At 40.6% G+C, this 21,885-nt stretch overlaps 1 protein-coding gene across 3 annotated transcripts in view; it reads right to left on the bottom strand.

Annotated features, from left to right (window-relative positions):
* KIAA0930 (KIAA0930 ortholog) overlaps positions 1-21,885 on the bottom strand; it is a 34,872-nt gene that overhangs the window by 5,531 nt on the left and 7,456 nt on the right. For 2 of the 3 annotated variants that reach the window (XR_009279092.1, XM_058852963.1), the window contains exons 2-9: positions 13,549-13,697; positions 9,969-10,076; positions 8,702-8,779; positions 7,115-7,216; positions 6,552-6,692; positions 4,294-4,488; positions 2,009-2,171; positions 1,008-1,163 (exon numbers count right to left, since the gene is read on the bottom strand). Coding sequence is in view for 2 of the 3 variants with exons in the window: in XM_058852963.1 (XP_058708946.1) it covers positions 1,008-1,163; positions 2,009-2,171; positions 4,294-4,488; positions 6,552-6,692; positions 7,115-7,216; positions 8,702-8,779; positions 9,969-10,076; positions 13,549-13,697 (1,092 nt within the window). In the remaining variant the exon portion in view is untranslated. The remainder of the gene's footprint in view (positions 1-1,007; positions 1,164-2,008; positions 2,172-4,293; positions 4,489-6,551; positions 6,693-7,114; positions 7,217-8,701; positions 8,780-9,968; positions 10,077-13,548; positions 13,698-21,885) is intronic. The other variant, XM_058852964.1, reaches the window with a different exon arrangement.

Here is a 21,885-nt window from a genome sequence, read left to right as displayed (position 1 = left end):
TTTTCAAGGCTACACAAAGAATAAGGAACATGGGAAAAGGGAACACACAATTAAAAGGCTGATCAAACACAACTGCATGAAAAGGATGACATGAGCAAAAATTGATCCCCAGCTCCAGAGGAGCTGTAAAGAATTAAACACAGTGGAGGGAGTCCAGTGAAGGGCCACAGAGATGACTAAAGAACTGGATCATCTGACATATGAGGAGATGGTGACAGAATTATGATTATCCAACATGGAGAGAAGGGTCAGAGTAAACTCTTATCAACAAATTCAAGACATATTATAAAGTACTTGATCACTATCACTGGGATTTTAATATCTTAGCACAGGTTTCCTGAACTACCCAAGAGAAATGAGCACCTTTCCCACTTCACCCTGCCCCACATGTAATACTCCTACTACCTGGAAAGCTGCCATTGGCACAAATATATTGATTACAAAAAGGCCTTGGAAACAGGGCCTACACAACATGTCAAGCAAAAGAAAATGTGTGCAGGGAAAAACAGCAGATGAAAATTCTGCCTTACAGCTCAGAAATTTCATGCCCTCTTTCTGTGTATCTCAATATATACCCCAATTCTTGCAACCGTATGTTCAACAAATTAAGTCTCAGAAAAGATGTTCAAGCTCAAAGCCAGTACTTGAGCATGGAGGCATTTGTGCCACCCTCTTGAGCAGATATTAAATGCCAGCAGAAACAACACATCTTCTTTGAATACCAGAATGCCTGTGGTGAGAGAATGAGTAAGCTTGCTAACTCCAGCTAACTTGTTGTAAGACTATCAACACAATGATCATAAGGAATAATTATGTATTTTGCTGAACCATTGTTCAAAATCCATCCCTAATTACGAATTACTGATTTTTTACTGGAATCTGTAATTTCTTCTAAATTGAAATCAATTCCTATTTACAACAGCATTACAGAGAAATTCTTGTTCCTCTGTCATAATAGCAGAATCCCCCAACACGGTAGGCTGTGCACAATGCGTGTCAAAATTCACCTGTTAAAATTCGATGCAATGGCAAAGTGACATATGTTAAGTGTGCATAGAGTAGAAAGTTTTCATCTGTTCTGTTCAGCTTCAGCCATGAGCCCACCAGCGAGCGTCCTGTTCCAGACAGCGACCGTGACCGGAGATTTGTCGCGTTGTGCAGGTCTGTAAAGGCAGGAAGAGACAGCAAGCCTCAGAGGACTCTACTTCACTGGAACACTTGTGAAACTCAAAAGAAGACAAAAGCTTCCTATTCATTGTTTAGAGACAAATCACATGCAGGACACAATCATAACTGCTTTTTTAAAACATTGCCTAGCATGGAGTTCACCATTTACACTGAAGTTAATAAACGGCAGCAGCAGCAGCTGAAAACAATAGACAGGAGAGGGCCTGTGTTACCATACTGCACCAGCACGACACTAACTCAGCCTTACCTCACACACAAAGTCATAGAATAGCCCTAAAATTCAGTACTTACTTGTGGAGGCCGGGGAACCGGCCAGTTCAGAAATCCTGGCTCTCCCCTGGAGAGCTTCTCCCTAGGCAAGACACTTTTATGTCATGCAGAGAAAAAGTGTCACTCCCAGAGGCCCTAGAGTTGAACATGTTAATTTGTTACACCCCATTGGTTTCCCTCCCTATCAATCCACCCCAATTCATGTATCCCAGTTTCCCCTGCCCCTCTCCTCCTCTATAAATACCCCGCTTTTTCCCAGTTCGAGGAGCTGCTGTCACTGGCTCCCTTCACTGAGGGCCCTGCTCAGCTGCTCCAGTTTCTCTCAGATGGATCCATACAAAAGCAATAAGTTTTAATATATTCAGGAGTTGTGGGCTCCAGCCTTCAAAGAGATGCTTAAGAAGCCTGTGAAAAATCTCATTTTCAGAGAGGCACTGGCTGTATGTTGTTTTTCCACTCTGCAAACCTTGAAAACCCTGCACTGGGAACCCTTTCCACAGCTCTGTGCCCTCTCCAGACAAGTCTGTTTAGCTGTCAATACTTCTCTCACCTCCACCATCATCATCTCTGAAGAACTCCTCACTGTCGTTTGCTGAATGGGACTTTTTCATCTCAGCAATTCGATTTCGGGGCACTTTTCTCTTGAGGGATGGGGAGAAGAAGGATGGGCGGTTGTTACGTTCTGGGGTTGGTGGTGTGCTGAAAGAAGTAATCTGAAAGGGAAATAGAAGAAATACTGGAGAAATTCTTGGTTTTCTCTCCATGTGCCATAACGCAATCACATGTGTAAAAATCAGAATGATGACTGGTATCTAGCTCTGTTTTATCCAAGTGGCTAGAGAAATTAAACTGAACAATCATCTCAAGGTGTTTATCAAGGGGAAAATATTTTGATGTATCACAAACCTCAACTGTTACATGAATAATGAAAAACCTTTCTCCTCAGATGGTCAATTTAAACAAGGATTTGCAGTCATAATGGCACAAAAATAGTAATTTAGGCACCAAGAATGTCAACCTTGTTTTTGTAAGTTGAGATACAGGAGACTTACTATGCACTAAGAATGTACTGTATTGAACACACTCAAAATGTGCATCTTCATTTTTTGGCACACACAAGGCAGCAGTTTCCCTGCTGGGAAGGCTGTCCCATGGTATCCCCATGGAAAGTCAGCATCCCTGGGGAACAGGGTCACAAATTCCTGAGCCCAGCACACTGAGGCAGAAGTTAGGTCAATGTTCTCTTTTATGTGTGTCATGTTTCAATACTGGAAGGAGAAAATTAAGCTGTGGTACCTCAGAAGATTTGGTTAGTCCAAGTGATGACAAATACAGGGATGAAACTGTCTGTGCTGAAACTCAAGTAAGGGACAAAACTATGGAGACACTCTTCCTTCAGGGCAGTTCAGTTGTCATTGAATAAACTACAATTAAAGCCAAGTACACCTGTTTTAGAGAGAACTGAAACGTAGTGCTGATGCACTGGCTTTGATTGCAGTATTTTAATAGTTTAATTTCAAAGGGAAGAAAATAGGGATTAACTACTTTGCAAATGGACATGAGTAACTTTTATCTTGTCCTTCCTTCTTCACACAGTCAATTTTACAATCCTGTAACTCTCCCTGAGCTGGCACATGACACTGCTCATATCTGTCCAAAGAAAAGCAGAGGGAGGTGACATGAAGTGCTGATGGCAGCCAAGCCAGGTTGAGTACAGAAACACTCCATGTTGTCCCCCTATCACTAATGTTAAAAAAATAAAATAAGGGCATTGTAACACCCAACTGATCCTCTTCCCAGCACACTTAATTTCTCATTTGTGCTTGTCTCTGATTTTAATTTGGGAGTCATCTCATATCACACTGTAGGGGGAATCAGAAACAGACATATCAGTGTTAAAACCATTAGCAAAAAGCAGTGGTAACACATTATCAAATCTAATTCGACATTTTCCAGCTGTCACTGGAAGCCTTGGAGACAAAAGATCATGTTGTCCCTCCAGGCCTGATTTCTTCAGGCTGTGTTCTTGTGGTAGAGAGCAAGAACATCCAGTTAATGAGTTTTGTGCTGGTAGCTCATGTTGCCTTTTACCAAGTCAGAAACAAAAACCATACCACCTGCATGGAGACCTCTGGAAGACATTCTGCAGATCTTTAAATGACAAAGGTTAGCTACACTACACAGAAAACCATACTAGACTCCATTTTGAAGACATGTTGCCTAATCCCCATTAATCAAGTAAGATGTCTTAATGGAAAATAAGGCTCAGGATTGAATAAAGGCCAAATCAGCATCTCTGGTCTGATTCTATTGTCATTTTACTGCACTTGCATTAAAATTAAGCATATCTATGAATATGATGCTGCATCTGGACCTGTGATCTTTATTTTACCATTATACTAAATGGTAACTATAGGCTTTGTGTTGGCAGTATTCCTCAGTGACAATACCCAAAAGCACCACTTCTTGTGAGGTTTAGCAAGCAACCTATATAATACACAAATCCCACATTTCTAGGTAAATCCCATTTCACACATAAGTGGAATCTACTTTTTTTTATAGAAAACAGGCAGAATCATTGGTTTCCCTGGCATCAAGATTGCTGTTGTTTCAACAAAACCCTCCTCCAGAAGTATGAATCATCCAGTCATCTCTGTATTCAGCATTTGCTCAGAGGAAACTGTGTTAAAGAATCCATCTCACATACTGAGTACAACCAAATTACACATAGGCAAACCTAAGTGAAGAACCTCGATGGAGTTAACCCCAGCTTTAGCTTTGGAACAAAGCATGTTTATGCTTCCCCTTAAGACAGTATTTCTGTCTGCTACTTACTCTCTCATGCACTGGGGAGTCTGGATTTGAATCTTCTTCTGTCCCATATGGTGAAGTGTCACCAGTGGAAACTCTGCTCACTGCCATCTCTGCATGTCCTTTTCCCTGTGGTCCTTTCATTCGGACAAACTCCATGTTGTTGTATTTATAAAAGCCAAAAGACATTCTTTGAGCCATCTTAGCTGCAACACTCACCTACAATGCATCAAGACAGGAGAGAAAAACATGTAATAACACTCTACAACTTGAAAATAACATCCTCTGAAAGCAATTATCTAAGAAAAAGTCAGAACCATAGCGGATAATGATTCCTAAGACACATTTTAAGCCACAATCTGAAGTAATCTCCCAGAGGAAAGTAATTTTACAGAGACAAAAACAGGTTCTGAGAAGAACCAATTCCTTCAGCCATCCAAAAGGCAGAGTTAGCAATGGCACACTGAGAGAAAACCAAAGGTTTTAATCCAGGCACACGAGAGCACAGGCAGGCATGTGCACAATGCAATGCAGCCTGTGCTGGGGCACTCATTTGAGTCCAAAAAGCAATAGACACACACACACACAAGATGCCTCAAACCAGCAAAGCACACCCCACAACTCAGTCACTACTTTGTGCCAAGTAATTTCTGACATTTTTATGTCCACACTGTCAAGGCCAAAATATAAGGAACCAGTCCCATGCACAACTAACCTGCATGGCTCACCAAGACACCCTGACAGCTTTAAATCCCCTCAACAGACACAGGGGCTCAATTTCCAGTCAGCACAACTGAACTGAAAATTGAACTGAGAACTGAAAAAAGGAACAGATCAATATGAAAACAGTCAAGGTTTTGCGAAGTGAAAACAATGCCTTAAGTTTTCAGCTTTTATCCATAAGTTTAAGTGATTTATTGCAATTTTCATCAGTTTATGAAAAGGCCAAGATGCTCATTGGCTTGTATTATACTGAGAATTACAGAATCCTAGAATAATTTAGGTTAGAAACAACCTTTAAGATCATGAAGTCCAATCATTAACCAAACACTGCCAAGCCCAACACTAAATCATGTCCTTAAATGTCACATCTACACAACTGTTAAATATTTCAAGGGCTGAGGGCTCCACCACTTCCCTGGGCTGCCTATTCCAGTGCTTAACAACTCTTCCAGTAAAGAAATTTTTCCTAGTATTCAATTGAAACCTTCCCTGAAACAACTGAAATCAAGTAATTTTCAAAAGCATAGAGATTACTTCTGTTAAAACAGTGGTAAAATTTAGAGTTTTGCCTCTGGCCATAATGAAATATTTGAAGAGTTAACAATTTACTTCATTTAACAAAATAATGTCAAGTAGCTATGTGGTCAATCAGGACATTCCTAGGCTATGAGGTGACTTCAGCACACAAAATCTTAACTTTCCACTGCAGGGCTTTCTTTTTATGTTGTCTTCAGAGATTCTCCATTCCCACTTATTTTAATAACCCAGCTGCTAGCAGTGTAAGGCCACAAGATGAAGGTGGGAGAGAAACAACTTTTGTTTCATGTTCTCTCAGAAACCTGCTGGAAGAGTGTAATGATTCACATTTAAACAGGGAGAAGGGAAGTTATTCAGGACCTCTCCTGACAAGGGTAGAAACAAAGAGAAATTTAGAGGCACAGTAGATATTGTGAGAATTTCTTCTGTTTTGTTTCTAAAAATCTCTCAGGATTGTCTTCATAATAAACCATTTGAGAAGTTTACTGACTCTTGATTTCAGCACTAAGTACTGTATTTGAAGGTGAAAGTGCTGGTATTTCATGTTTCTGTAGAAAGCAAAGAAAGCTTCTCTCAATGGCAGTGAGACTACAGGGGTCTTTTGAAAACAGCCATGAGTGAAAAATATAATGAAGAAAAATATACTGTATCACAAGGTAGTTACCAGAATTTAAAATCTCCCATGAAATCATACCTTCTCTGAATACAGAAATATCTATGACTTTTAAAGAAAATGAAAGCACTCCAAGAACTGTTGTTCAGGTCCATTCCTGTGTCACACTCTTGCCCATGTATCCCTAACTTCCCTCCTTCTGGCAAACAGCAGAGAAATATATTCCAGTCTGAATAACCTCAGTTATCTGAGCCAAAACCAGCATCTTTCAGCTAACTTTCAAAGCCAAAAAAGACAGATTATGATGCAGCTGATCTAACAGGACAATAAGCTGATAGCCTCAGACACAAAGAAAATCTAGACAGAGCACCATTGCTACAAAGGACATTGTCTTTCAGAAGCTCCTTACCCTGTTGTCATAGACCTTCTTGAGTGCTTCATAGCGGATGGACCCCTGGAAAATCACCCCTTGGAAGGTGTTGCTTTTATCACTGGCCACTAGCTCCACACAGACCATTTCTCCTTCTCCCACAGTCATGTCACTGAAAACCTGGCAAAGATGCAAGATGAAACACTTTGATGCAAAGTTGTTTAAGTCAAAATACATTCAGATTTCCATTGCTGTCCTAATGCCCAAAGTTCCAATATAAATTGTAAGAAAGCAGAATGTTCCAGCCTTTGAAAAAAGCAGACTCCAGGCAGTGCACACTGCGAATCACTTGTTGAGATGAGCAGCTCTCAGATCAGCCTGTCATGCTTTAGCCCAGCATAGGCACTGATGCCAAAATCAGCTTTAAGATCAGATTTCAAAAAACATTAAAGAGAGAGGAAGGTTAAATAAAATAAAGTAAGATCTAGCAGAACATAACCCTCAAGTGGTCAAGAACATTTTCTCAAAAGGTAATAAAACCAGCTAATCAGGGCATAAGACTAGAATAGGACAAAACTTTGCTGCTGCAACAAGGAACTCACCTCCTCAAAACTGTCAATCATGAAGAATATATTGGGGTAGCTGATCTTTGACTCCTCTCCTTTACTGTCCATTGGGTGTTTGCTTGGAGATGCAAACACTTGCTGAGAAAGATGCAGAAAAAGATATCACTTCTCAGTTAAATGTGCTTGGGAACAAACACACAGCAAGCAATTACAAAGCACCTCAGGCTCGCACTGCTCACTTACACTAGAGATGCTGGACATCCTGCAAGCAGAGCTGAGCTGGTTTCTGACTAAAGCCAGATTTGCAATAATGGCACTTGAGAAATCCTTGGTTTTCACATGCAAGTAATCAAAAACTCATTGCTTCACAGTAAATGTCCCTGTGTGTACCTGACCTCTCACCATACTATAGTACACCATTGTACTTTTTCATCACCACTTTCAGGTGCCTTTAAGTTGCCACAGTACAGCAGCAAAGTAAAATGCCACATTGCAAGAAAATTACCATGAAGCAGCTGACGGAATACCTTTACTTTAATTGCAAATTAATTGTTGTTATTTATTTAGAACCACACTGTTGGGGGTTAGGTGTCCTTCCTTTTGCTCCTTCTCACCTACAGAATCTTCCCCATTAGTTGTGGGGAAACCTGACTGCTGAACACAGAGAGTTTGGCTGGGCCCAGGGGAGAAGTGGGGCAGGTAAAAGGGAGAGTGGGGGCAGCTGCTGGTTGGCTCTGTTCTTTGGCTTCAGAGCAGCACACACCTGGGGAAAGGAACTGGCCATAACTGAGACAGAGCTGCTGCTGCTGCTGCTTCTTCTGTGGGCCTCACACCCCCTGTCCTGCTGGGACGTGTGGCAGTGCCAGGCACCACCACAGAGCTGCTGATCCACCTCATCCACCAGCCCAGGATCTCAGCTCATCCCTGCTGTTCCACCTCATCCACCAGCCCAGGATCTCAGCCCATCCCTGCTGTTCCAGCTGAGTGTTCCTCAGAGCCCTGCAGGAGCACCAGGACTGACTGCCCGAGGGGTTTGTGAAGCAAAGCCTCTCCTCCATCCCTTCCCATCTCAGCTGAGAAAGCTGTCCCGGGGTCCCTGGTTCTGTTTTGTTGTTAATGCTGTAGTTATTGTTGTTTGTGTGCCTTGTTATACACACACCAGTAAAGAACTGTTATTCCTGTCCCCAGATCTCTGCCTGAGAGCCCCTTGATTGCAAAATTATAATAATTCTGAGGGAGGGGGGTTTACATTTTTCATTCTGAGGGAGGCTCCTGCCTTTCCTGGCAGACACCTGTCTTCCAAACCAAAACACACACTAAGATCAACCTCCTCAGTAAGGGTAGCCTAGCTATCCTGGGATGATTCACAATGTTATTTTATTCCATATCTATCTGCACCCAAAACCTGTTACTGTATCTTTACAACTCTGCAGCCACAGACCTTGTGTTTCTGGGGTTGCTATCTGGCAAGAAATGTCACTAGACAAAGACTTGAAATGCTTCATGGGATGAATCTGTCAGACCACAGCCTAAGAACCGCTATCCCAGTCTTGGAGCAGTTTTTAGGATTGGATAATACTGGATACCAATCTCTGATTCAAAGCAATAAAAGGGGAAGCTCACCTGAGATTTCTTTTTGTGAATATGAATATCTCCTCCATCGGAGCGTGTGCACACAGCACAGGTCACTACATAATCCAGCTGGAACAGGGCAACAGATAGAGAAATTAACATTTAGAGTTGGGAAAACAAAACATTCATGTGCATGAAGCAAAACACATTCTGTCTCGTTTTTTTTAGCTGTCTAAGAAGTAAGATATTTTGGTGTTGCCATTTTCTTTAATCCCTTTACTATACTGAACTGCCTACAATTTTTAAGCCTATGTTTGTTCATTAACTCAGTGACACCAAAATCTCTTAATCTCTTGAACAGCTGCTTGTTGAGGTACACAAAGGATGGGTAAGGAAAGTCCTGCCAATATTGTTTAACACAAGATTAATTTCAGCTGGGGGACTAAGCAGTGCACACACACACATCCCTAAGCACACTTAAGGATAGAAATGGAAAAGATTTCCTCCCTTTGAACAGGGAAAAGGAGACACCAATGAACACCAATGACATATTAGGTCAGAAAACACTAGCACAGCCTTCCAAACAACCTGAAAAAACTTATAAGGAGCAAGAGCAACACCTCTGGGCAGCAATACCCTGCTGTAATAACATCTCTGAATTCTGACTGTGGCAAATGTATCCTGGTTTTATTGAGTATCAAATAAAGGCAAAAACTGCTCTCTGCAGAAAAGTTCTGCAAAGAGACTTCTGGGAGGAAGGAGAGAGAATGAAAACAATTTATTTTCCAGGATGTGTGACAACAGTTTCCCATTCTGAGATCATAATGAACAAAACTTTTAAGGGATCTCAAATGATTACAGTAATATTCAGCTTTCCTAAGCACCAATGTAACACATAAAGTAACCAAACAACCTATGAGTCTGTTAAAGAAATAATTAGTTCTTGCTTCACGTTCCTATCACTAAATGTTTTATCGAAATTTTGTTGTTAAAATCAGTAACCCCTCAGCATAATTTATGATACTGCATTTACACTCTTCTCTCTTAACTGCACCAGTACTGTGAACTCTAATGGAAATGCTGCTTGTCTAAGTCTCATTCATTCTCAAAAAACATTAAACTGGATGAAGCCTTCCTTTTGAAAAACTTAGTTACAGAGCATAAAACTCAGCCTAGCTTCACTGCAAACAGTTAAAGTTTTTTTGTAGAAAGCCATTAGGGCTCTATTGAAAAATAATAAATATCTCAGTTATGTTAATTTAGATTCTGAAAGGCAAAAATGCATAAATAGTGAAAATTAGATAAGCTTCACCGTTACCTTCTGGAGGATGAGGTTCAAGTAGACACTCTCTTCCCAGTCAATGTCGGGGTCTCCCAGGCCAGGAAGCTTCTTAGAATCTCTCCGGTAAACTTCAACTTCAACCTGCTAAGAAAATACCACATCTCTTTGAAAACTATTACTTAGAGGTACCTATTTCCAAACATAAAACTGGTATCAGAAGCTGCACATCATGTAGCTTCTTAGTTTTCTGTCACAATTAGATTTTGCTGATGATGCAAGGTTTTGTGTGGAAATGAACTAGGGAAATGTGGGATGTATTTGTGAACAGGGAAGAAAGGCAGGAGACTCTGTGTGCAGGAGAATCCATTGTTCCAGATGCACATGAACATGTAAACCATGACTCTGTTCAGCTCTGTCTCTGAAGCTGCAGTCACAACATCAGTAGCTTAAGCTTTTTAGAGACTTAACAGTCCTAATGACTATCCTGTGCATTTGGCAGCAACTCTACTCCTCCACATTCATAGGATGCTGAAGAAAATAGGAACTGCTCCAATATCCAGGCAAGCTCAGAACATATGCCCCGGGTATCTTATATTTATCTTTTTTATTGCTTTGCCCTATAGATATGGCACCTTTTCAGGTGACAAGGCATGATGAAAGGCAGAATGCAACCTGCTGGTCTACCACTGAAGTTTTATCTTTGTTTCCCAGCTTTCTGTGTAACACTATATACTTGCATCTTCTGGATTCCCAGGTAAAGCTGCTCTTTATAGAAAGATCAGAGATACTCAATCTTGACCTAACAGCATTTTAAAATCATAATCCTAAGTCTAACCATGTTAACCTTTCAAACATGCAGTTTCCAAGACAAAGTGGAAGTGAGAATCAAGGATTGCATTTTTCAGTAAGTCACATCAGCTGGCATGAGAGGCAGCAGGAAAGCAGTTTTTGAGTCTTGACTTAATAAAGAGTTAATAAACAAATCAAAGGGATTCCACTTTACAAAACCCTGCTAAATTCCTTAACCTTGGGAAAAGCTACACTCCACAGTGCCTTGGTCTGCAAAGAACCTGACACAGGGGGTCTGTGGTTTTGCTTAAAGACACCAAGAGAAGATGTATTTTCAAAACTTGGCAAGAAAAACTGCAAGTGTGTTATTGTGATGTGCCAAGGAAAGACAGAATTAAATGTCCTTCTCTGGGATCCAAGAGTCTGTGTAGTGGAGTGTAGTGGATATAGCCCAGAATTCAATATGGCAATTCTGCCCTGGCATTCACGTATTAAGAGCTTAATTTCTGTTTCACCCATCTATGCTCAGTTTAGAAATTGGTGTGAAGGAAAAGAGAAGCAAATGGAAAGTCACTTAGACCAGGCAGAATGCAAAGCTGACAATTTAAAAGGCCTTTTAAAATAAAATTTATGATGGTAAAGAAGTTTACCACCAGGACCTACAGGACATACCAAATGAAATGGTACAATTTATTACTTCAAGCTGTCATGACTAAACTGCATTCAAAGCCCTTCTCATTCAGTCTTAAAACTGAGTAGAACCTCTAATCTCAATCCTATCAGGTTTTTTCTGCTTATCCTCTGTTACACTTCAGTTTAAAATCAAATGTTATCGACAACACTCTTCAGCTCCAGTTAGCACAGAAAAACCCAAACCCACAAGCAGGAACTACTTTTAGTCACACAGGAGAGGCACCAAAGCCTGGGAACCACTGGAGTTGTTGACACTTGCTCCCCACTGACACATACCATCACACCAGGGCATGGAAATGATACAACCCAACACCACCATTGTCAGCATTTGGACAAACACCTCTCCCCACTCCACCCCTTCTGTTGCTGTCATCAGTACAATGATTGCTATCCTCAGAGCTGCACAGATCTTATTTTCATGAAAATAAACTGATGTTCTGAGCTGACATGGGACAATGAGTCACCTCCGCCAGCACTCTTCAGCCAAACCTGCAGCAGCACAGAGCACATCTACAGTAGTGTTTGTGAAAGAACTACAATGAAATTGCTTCACTGTACACCCAGACTACCAAGTCATACTCAATGTGATCCATGAAGGATTCATCACCAGATCATTTGGCTCAGCCTGGCATAAAGCAGGAGCCAACAGCACAGCTCCAGTTCCAGTCCTAAATGTCCCCAAACAACTCTGAACTCTCCCCTTCATTTACCTCTTCAGTCTACCTCTGGAAACTTACATGGGAGCATAGTTTGGTAGGTGGCAGGGAGGCTTGCACTTCTATCCAGCTTCTACAGATACCAGTCTCCATCTCCCCTTTAACAGTATGACTTCGGCATTTTGGCATAATTTTTCAAGAAACAATGTCCAAAACTACAAAGTAAATTAAAAACCCATATAGTCATAATTCAAAGTGTAGGAGTAGTTGTTTGGTGTCTCACTGGACAGGCTCAAAAATCAGATAAAAGAGGAGTTGGAACTACAAAGTAGTCCAGTGAAATCAAACAGGAGGACAGCTGAACAAGAACCAAGGGAATCACCAACTATGAAGTTTCACAAAGCAATTGAAGTACTTCAAAGTCACAGGAAAGGTTAAATTCTCAGAAGCCATGCAAAATACAGCCAGCCATGGGAGAGTTACAAAATGCTGCTTTAATGTGCTTTAAGGCCCACTCCCCATCCCAGCTGTTACCACACATGATTAACTAGTGCTGATTTTGTAGTAAACCCCACTTATGCAACCTTCTCACAAATAAGAATTATTTATGGTGCTTTTAGAAAGTTTAAATAATGCTCTGAGAGCAAATACAAGGGATGTCACTGTCGCCTATCCACAAGATGTTCAAACACTTTAAGCTAATGAATCAGTTAAACAGATTGATAGGGGGTATATGAATGGATTTAAGCAGCTAGGCTGTCTCTGAGATTCACTTTCCTTGTTGAGAAGAACAAGAGGTTAAACAACCCATGCTTTTACCAGGCTGAACAAAGCCATAATATCATTTGATGTGAAACAGGGATGCTTTTATAGTCACTTAAACAACAGTCAGGATAGAAGTTTACCTCACAAGTCTTAAAGCTCCAGATACACTAGATGAAGACTAAACCCCTCATCTGACAGAGAAAGAACCATATTTTGCAATCTTCTGCTTAGTGGTTGTCATGATGGAAGCTGGAGGGCCAGGGAGAAGAGAGAGATAATTCTGTCCTGTCACAGTATTGTACAGTACAGCTGGTCTGATCAGACTTATGCTTCAAATTTATAAAGTATCATAACTGAAAAACAAAACAAAAATCAGCTTTCCAAAAAGGCAGGCAAGCTTTCTGATTTTCTCAAGTCTATGATAGTGCATCTCATTTACACTGCTGCTGACGTTACAAAATGATTACGGTTGGAAGAGACCTCTGGAGATCATCCAGTCCAACCCCCCTGCCAAGGCAGGGTCACCTGGCATTCACAACCTTAACCAAGGTACTTCCTTATGGATCAATTTTGTGTAACATCTTCTGGTGAGCAGAGCTGGAAATTCCTTATGCTTGGTTTGCAATTCTTCAGATGTGTCAGGCACTCCAGAATACCAGTGTTAAATCCCATGTTACCTTAAGCTTCTCAAGTTAAAATACATCATTACTCACCTTTTTACCCTCTGTACTCTCCCCACTGACATAAGACAGTTTCCGACGGACGTAGAAGAGCATGTCATCCTGCCGGGGGGCCCACTTCTCCATGAAATATGTCGAAAACATCCAAGTCCAGAACACAATACGGTCATCTTTGAAACACCCTAAGAGGTATAAAAGAAAGGAGAGATATGAGTTTTGAATGAGGATGTCACTTTTGCTTGTGCTTAACACAACATCAGAATTGTAGCTCTAGGTTCTTCTATGGTGCACAGACCAGCTGTCGCTTGGCCTGAGCCCACAGCCCATCTTGGGCCATTGTCAAGCACATCCCAGCACCCAACCTGCCCCTCTGCCCCACGAGCACAGGTCAGGGGCTGGGAGCAGAGCCTGGCTCTGCCTGTGCCATGAGGAGGTGCAAGGACAACGCACTGTGGGAGAACACAGCAAAGCCACACTCGAGCCCTTTTAAAGACACGTGACAGGACATGCTCCAGTTAATGACCTGAAGCCACAAGGTGCCAACAGGTTTCTTATGGGGTCTTGGGGATTATAACCAATCCTTCTTGGGGATTATAACCAATCCTTCAGGAACTAACAGCTGATGCCTTCCTTAAACCAATATACAGCAACAAGAATGTACCTGTGCAGGATGACTGTAATTCATCCTCTCTTTGACAAAGGAACAAAACTCAGCTTAAGGAAATTTTGAGTTCACAAGCCTTGAATCCCAATTACACAATAAAAAGCAGAAGGGCAAAAATGGGAAGAGGAAGATGCCACAAAGTCGCATTCAAGGAGATGAATGACATCAGCATCAGCAATAGCACTGCAGCTGGGCCTCTACCCAAGAAAAGGAGGCACAGCAGAGGTGACATCTCATTTTGTGAAACTCTTCGAAGCACTTAGCTGTAGTAAAACAGCAAAGGGTGCTGCACCTTTGGTGTTACTAAAGATGAGAAGAGAATGCAGTACTGTGCCTGGTGATAGAGGAGCTGAGAACTACTCCATGGAGTGTTTGCATCCCCTCCCCAAAGCCCTACTCAGAGACAACTGGCTGTTACAATCAAGCTGTTTTAAACACGTGAGAAGAGAAACGCTAAAAAATATAAATAATTATATTGCTGACAGAGAACAAAGACTTGAAATGGATAGTGAGAATAATGGATGGTTATTACGTACAAGACAGCAAGACAGGTGGAGGTGTATGTACATGTGCAACTGCCAACCCCTCCTCCAGAACATCTACCTTTTACAGGACATCCTCAGCACATTTTCCTACTTTACTCCATGTGCAGTATTTTCCAGACAAATCTTTCTTACAATCTTTAATTACCTGGGTGGGCAGGAGATTAGACTTTCAAAATTTTAGGAGACATATGTGTGACTGAAAGAAAAATATTAATTGTATCCAAACAAAATAAAAAAGTAATATTGAAGCAATAAAAATCCACTGATGGACCATGCACAGAATACCTTAATCAACGTCAAGCAGGACAGTATTTGAAAATATGTATATAGCTGATTTAAAAAAAAACAAAATGGAAAGGCTGAGGGAGAACAGAAAAAGGCCGAGGTAATTAGCTCCCAGTGCAGGTTAATTCCAGTTTATTTGCAAGACTGCAGTGGAGTAACTTCAATTACTTAAGGGAGCACGGAACATAATGTGTAATCCTGAATAAAATCTGCACGAAATATATGAGTAGTTAAGGACTATCCATTTCTTCCAGCAGACAAATGGAATCAGGCAGATACAGGATCCTGGATATCTTTATCATGGGAATGTCTCCTTAGGACACAGATGAACAGGACTGTGTATAGCAAACAGTTACACCTGAGAGCATAACATGCAAGAGTGGATTCCAGTGTGTTCAGACTCACAAAACCAGTCTGAAAAAGGACAGGATTATCACTGGTCTGTATATTCACAGAAGAACATCAAGAAGAGAAAAAGAACTATTCAGGTTTAAGGATAAACCTCGCTGACACAAGGACAAATGGCTCTAAACTATCCACTGACACATATGCAGGCTGGAAATTCAAAGCTGATTCCTAAGCATTCAAGCCACAAAGTTCAGGAGCAGACACCTCAGCTGGAATAGTGAAGGCAAAAATCCCTGCAGCTAAGACAGAGCTCAGCTTGGTTAAGAAAGTTCCTGTGGTACCAGTGACAGTGAAGGACACCATGACCCAGTCCTGCCTCTATATTTAGCAAAGAGCAGAAAGTGGCACACATTCATCGTGATTAACTAATAGTCTCAAAGACATTTATTAAATCTCATGGGGTTAGAGTACCTGAATTCCCAGCCTTAATTAGACAGGGAGGGAGGGAGGAGGAAAGAGGATTGCCCTGAGCTCCTCTGAAGTTCTAAGAAAGTCAAAGGAAAAACTAAAAAAGAATGTACATTCTCTGAAAGTGCTTTAGTGTTCAGAAATACACTGCTTTGGTTTGCTCCACAGACTAGGAAACAAAATAAGTCTAGGCAAGGCACTCCTAGATTTATAATGCAAAGTCAAGTTATCTAAACCCAGCATTAAAAAAAGGGTTTATTAATCACTTCTTGATTCTTATAATACATGCAGAACTCTGAGAAACTGTTCATGAGCTGCTGACACCATCAAGTGTGTTTGAGGCTATAAGCCACAGGAATTACTATGCTCACCTAGGTATTTAGAGATAGCATATATATATATATAGCATATATATTTCTGGGTGGTTATGCCTGCAGGAGAACAACAAAACAGGGTACAATACCAGGACTTTGTGTGTGCTTTTATACTTGCTGGGGAACAGAGGACAAACTGATTCTCTGAATTCAACCTTAGCCTAAACAGAAAACCTGGGGATAAAAGCACTGCAGCACTGAACCTACTTCAGCACTGCAGCACAATGCAGGGGAAAAGCCCTGGAAATCCTTAGAGCCACACTGGATCACTGTCAATTCCAACCCTACCTGCAGCTGGTGAGATGTAAAACTCTTCTCCATGCTTCAGGAATACTTGCAGATTCTGCTGTAATTAAAACCAGACCAAGGATGCTGTGACTGTTGTGACTACAGTGACTAAAGGACTCACCTTGAAGCCAAAAAGAGCCAAACTACAGCAAAACAGCTGTGTTTATTCAATTCTAGTAGAAATAGAGAGAATGTGCAACAGCACACAAGAAGAAATACTCCTTAAAATCTACTATTAAATCGCATTAACTTTCAAAGGAGACAACATTTCAGGTCCTGGTCATTACTGCTGACCCTCAGAGCACACACAGCCCAGCCAGTCAAAGTTACAAACACTTAATGCATGTCTCATGTATTTAAGGACTTAACTTGGCCCCAGTAGTATTCACAGACTTTTGGAATGGGGAGAGGAGGGCTCAGGGTGAAGAGAATCTTCAAACACAATTAACAATTCTCCAGCTTGCAGGAAAAGTTTAGGAAAGGGGAGGTCTCAGCTGGTTTTCAAAACAAAATACAGTACTTTGGGATAAAAAAGGTATAAGAGATGACTCTAGCTCACCTAGGAAAGGCCTTAAGGAAGAAAAAAGCAGCCAAAAGAGGTTTCTGACCTTGCAAACCTCCCCAGCTGGAGAACACAAAGTAGAGGGCAAAGCACAGAGAGTAGGGCTTAATAACTCATCAACTGAAGGATCTTTTTCAACATTTATTTTAGGGAAATAAATAAATGTTTATTTATTTCAACATTTATTTAGGGAAGTTTTATTACTTCCTCAGCAACAAAGAGGAGTTTGGGGAGGGGGTGGGTGGCACAAGGAGTGTGAGGCACAACACTTCTGCACATCTAAATCATCAGACTCTAATCAGAAGGAGATTAATCAGTGAGAGCAGAGCCAGACAGCTCTAACCATAGTATCTGCCCATTTTGAAGGAGCTCTTTCACATATTTAGATGCTGAATTCATAAAGAAGCATTCACAAATTAGAGAAGGTATGAAAATTCAAGTCAGAAAAACACCAGAAGAGGGTTATTTGCCCCATCACCAACTCTTTTGGTTTGAGTAAGTCACTTAGCAGCCCTGCCTGACTATTCCATCTGTCAGAATAAGGCACTATCGTCATCCTGTCACAAAGACAGATCAGTTTAATAAATAAACCTTCCAAATATTTCATTTGTACTTTATGAGAAACATGCTTTAAGCTATTCTTTGTCAAATATGCTCTCAGATCTGTAGATTATGACTCTAAAGTAGTGTAAGCAGAGATGAGCCTAAGAGCATCCATGGAAACATAGGAAAGATACCAAGGACCTATTTAGACACTGATTATCAATCTAAGTATGGAACTACCAATTGGAGTGTCCTGAAAGGACACCACAGAACTGCAGTTTAACCTCTTCCTAAACCATCTCCCTGCCAGCACTTTGATCTGCCTTGGTTAATTAAACAGTGACATAAAGAGCTTATTTTTTTTGTCTAATAAGAGCTTATTTGGATTAACGCTGAGGTATTATTCTGCAGCACAATGTCTTACATTGGGTTTAATGATCAAAGTTATATATCCAGTAACTCCACAGAGATACTAAAAGATCAGCATAGAAATACCACAAAGTAGCTAAATTCAGATAATCAAAAACTGCACAGTACAAAATTAAAGAAGAAATATTTCTAATTATCTCTGTATTACACTTCATAGTGAAACACTACTACAGGGCATTCCTGATGAGGAAATCCCTTGAAGAACACTTTCCTTTTAATTCCAAGGAATACAAAAACATCCTGTAAGAACAGTGAGTCAAACCCAAAGGTTGTCTACCCCAGCATTGTGCCTTGAACAGGCAGCTCTGAAGACAGACAGGGAGGAGCAGAGGATGATGCAGGAGTGTATTCCTTTCTCCTCAGTATCCTCACAGGCCACAGTGTTTCTGTGCCAGAGACCAGTGAATATGCAGCTCCTGCTGCAAGGCCATTTGAGTCACCTGTTCATCATCTCTTTGGACACACATGGACATTCACAACCTACAATTGTTTGTGACCATGAATCCCACAGCTTTTACCATACAGGAGGTGGTTTTGTTTGGTTTGTGAGTTTTTTAAGGGGCTTGGGAGTTTTCTTTCCTACCAATTTCCAACTTTAAACAATGGTTTTAATCACAGAAAGGCACAGTGAGCAATTACTGCCTACACACTGCATTCACACCACCTACTTCACAAGTATCTTGTGGCACCCAGGACCTGAAGCATCCCTTTTCCAGGCTGACAAGTCCTACCCTACTACATAAGTATCCCCTGTACAAAAATCATTCCCATAGCACCTCTACTGCCCTTCTCTGAACCTTTTCAAGTCTACAATATTAAAGATGAGCAAATGCCATGGAAACTTTCTGTGGCAAAACAAGGATTTCAATCCCTTCCCTCACAGCTTCTAAATCCTCTTTTGACTACACTGAACACAGGAACAATTACAGCTTGCTCTATGAATATGTTGTTTGCTAATCAGCCAAACCCAGGGACAGAGTTTCTAACACAATAAATTTTGGGGTACAAACTTGCCTTTCCGCAAAACTATTTCCTCTTTTTCCCTGCTCTTCATATATCCTTGCAGAGCTATAGCACAAATAAAAGGAAGAACCCTTATGCACAGGCAGAACAACAGTGCAGATTTCAAATGTGCTTGTGCACAAAGGGACACATTACCAGGCCTAGAGGAGGGTACATTAGAGCTCCTACAAGGAACACTTCAAACACAGCCAGATGTGAAACTGCACAGGTTTGCATTAAGAAAACCTATTCCAGAGCTCTTCAATTTCAATGCATCTTTATCAACAATACACAGGAAAACTCATATATTTTATATGCTTTCATTTTCCAAGATTAAATTTATAAAAACCCATTGCATCAGCACGGGAAAGAATTCCACTCACCTGAGGAATACCCTTGACACTGAAGAGCAATCAACCAACAGACAAGTTTCTCAGTTGTCTCCCTTGCTCCTAAAATTTGTACAGCCATTTCTGAATCCAAACAATTCTTTTCTGCTATTTCTATTCTGTTTTACTGAATTTCACCCAAGAGAGAAGGGATTCACAGAAGTAAACCTGAGTGTGGCTTTAGGCACTTCTGCAATGCACAACTAAAGGAGAACAATACACAGCACAAAGATGTTCTATTAATGACCAAATTGCCTTTTCTATGGTGAATTGAGCACCTCCTTATAAAGAAAACAGCTGAAGGCCAGTAGCACATCTCCCACAAAGAGCTGTTACTTAATGAGAGAAGGTACACCACAGTTCAACTGCTAGAGTTAACAAGCATTCTTTTTCAGCTCTGGGGTTTTATTTTCATTTTGGGGTTTTTCTCTTCATATTTTCTTATTAAACTAATATTTTCTGCCCAGTACTCATCTTACAATTCTAGATACCAATAACATATCTTATTTACGTCCTCAATTGCTCACTAAACTACTTGTGGTCACCTCAGAAAACTTTATAAGTGTTTCTGGAACACTTATAATTCCACATTCTGAGGCTCACATATAATCTGTCACTTTGATTACATTTATAATGTAATCGTAAAAAGTTTGTTTTCTCTCATGCAGAGGAGCACAGAATGACCTTGTGGAAGTCCAGCACAACACACATCTATTATTTAAGTTCAAGACATGTGAAGAGGACAGGTGATCCCTCATGCTGAAGTTTACACAACAGCCATGCAGTGTCATATATTACAGTACTGGAATGCATTTGATGCTGGCCGCCAAAATGCAAGGGACACACAAATTTTTGTGTAGTATTTTGAAAGTCCACTAAAAGTGACAGAGAAAGGTATAGCTGAACATGACTGAGGTTAAGCACTGGCCACAAAGTTTGGCTGGGGTTTCAGAGCTTCCTCAAATTGGACCCTTTGATTCCTCACATCCTGGAAAAAAACCAGTATTGCTTATTTGTTATTTCATTTCATGCAGGTAGTGAGAGTATTGAAGGAAAAGAAGTGCTCACTTGCACAAAAGCATCAAGAAGTCTCACTGTTTGGACTCTGGGCAAACTTTTCTAAACAGTTTTCTCCTTTATTCTCCTTGGGATGGTTTCAACGTTACTCAGAAGTAACAGTCAGAAGTGGAAGGTGGGAGAGAGATTAGTTTCTTTCATCCACATTTGTTTCAATTCTCCATTTCCATTTTAATCTGCACTTCCTTCACAGCAGAAAATTGTTTTATAGCATCATTGTTAAGAAGACAAAAACAATCTCCTCTAGAAAAAAATAATTAAAAAATGTATTCCTAAAGTTCACACATCTTCCAGCAGGTCTCTTCTTTACTATTACATCATATGCTGAGAAAACCATCATTTCAGTTAACATTCAATACTGAATCAAAGCTCATATAATTTAAAAGAATAAACTACTGTGCACCATCAACAGATTTCCACTTTGAAAAAACAGAATTCAGATGGGACCATAATAACATGAGAAATACTTTCCAACAAGAGTAACCCTAGAAGATAAATTTAGAGAGAAATCATCAAATATGACAGGTCAGTATGAAACACCAAATAAAGTTTTAATTAAATTAAGTTTTAAATTTTACAGGCATCTGGCAGTTTACTTTGAATATCTAATCCTAGCAAGAGTCAACACAATTGAAAGGGTACTGTTACCTGCTACCAAACTGCAGTGCACAGAAATAATAAATCAATTTTCATCCAACAGTTGTCAGCTACTTTGCTGTGCTTCAGCCTCTCAAAGCATGTGGTAGTTCAGTTCCCTGGAAACAGCACCCAAACTAAACCATGTGCAATTCCCCAAAGGACTGCAGCATCACTTCCACAGATTTAATTTACTCATTAGGGAAGCACCAGAGGAGCCACCTTGTTATGCCTTTCATAAGAAACTACTGCAGAAAAGCTGCTATGTTTCAGAGCTGGCTTAACTGGGGATTCAGTGCAGGTGTATAAACATCCTCCTTCAACAGAGGCAACCCCACTGGATGCAGACACCTTAAATCCAGTGAAAGAGGGGAAAAAAGGTTACAGTGTTTTCTACTGCTGCTTCCACCATTACCCAGCAACAGTCACAAACTTTCCAAGACCTAGATTCAATCTGGAAAGGCCACTTGGCAACTTACAAAGCATGCTGGTACTGCTGGAGTGCAGAAACGTGTCTAGAACAGTACAAATGCGTGTTTTCACTGATAAAATACATGCTATTTTTATTCTCTGCCAAAGGAATCCTTCCTATCAAAGACAGCTACTTTTGTAAATTTATGACATCTAAGGTCCCTATTTTCACACTTAATAAATACCACTGTCAAAGTTCTGTCTGAGAGACTATTGTGGTAGATCTGGTAAAACCAGCAAATTGTATTTTAGAAGTATTCCAGCATTACAAAACTACCAAGACTGTGGT

The sequence above is a fragment of the Poecile atricapillus genome, chromosome 18 (genome assembly GCF_030490865.1).
Source record: "Poecile atricapillus isolate bPoeAtr1 chromosome 18, bPoeAtr1.hap1, whole genome shotgun sequence".
NCBI classification, from domain to species: Eukaryota; Metazoa; Chordata; class Aves; order Passeriformes; family Paridae; genus Poecile; species Poecile atricapillus.
This window is presented reverse-complemented; position numbering and strand designations above follow the sequence as displayed.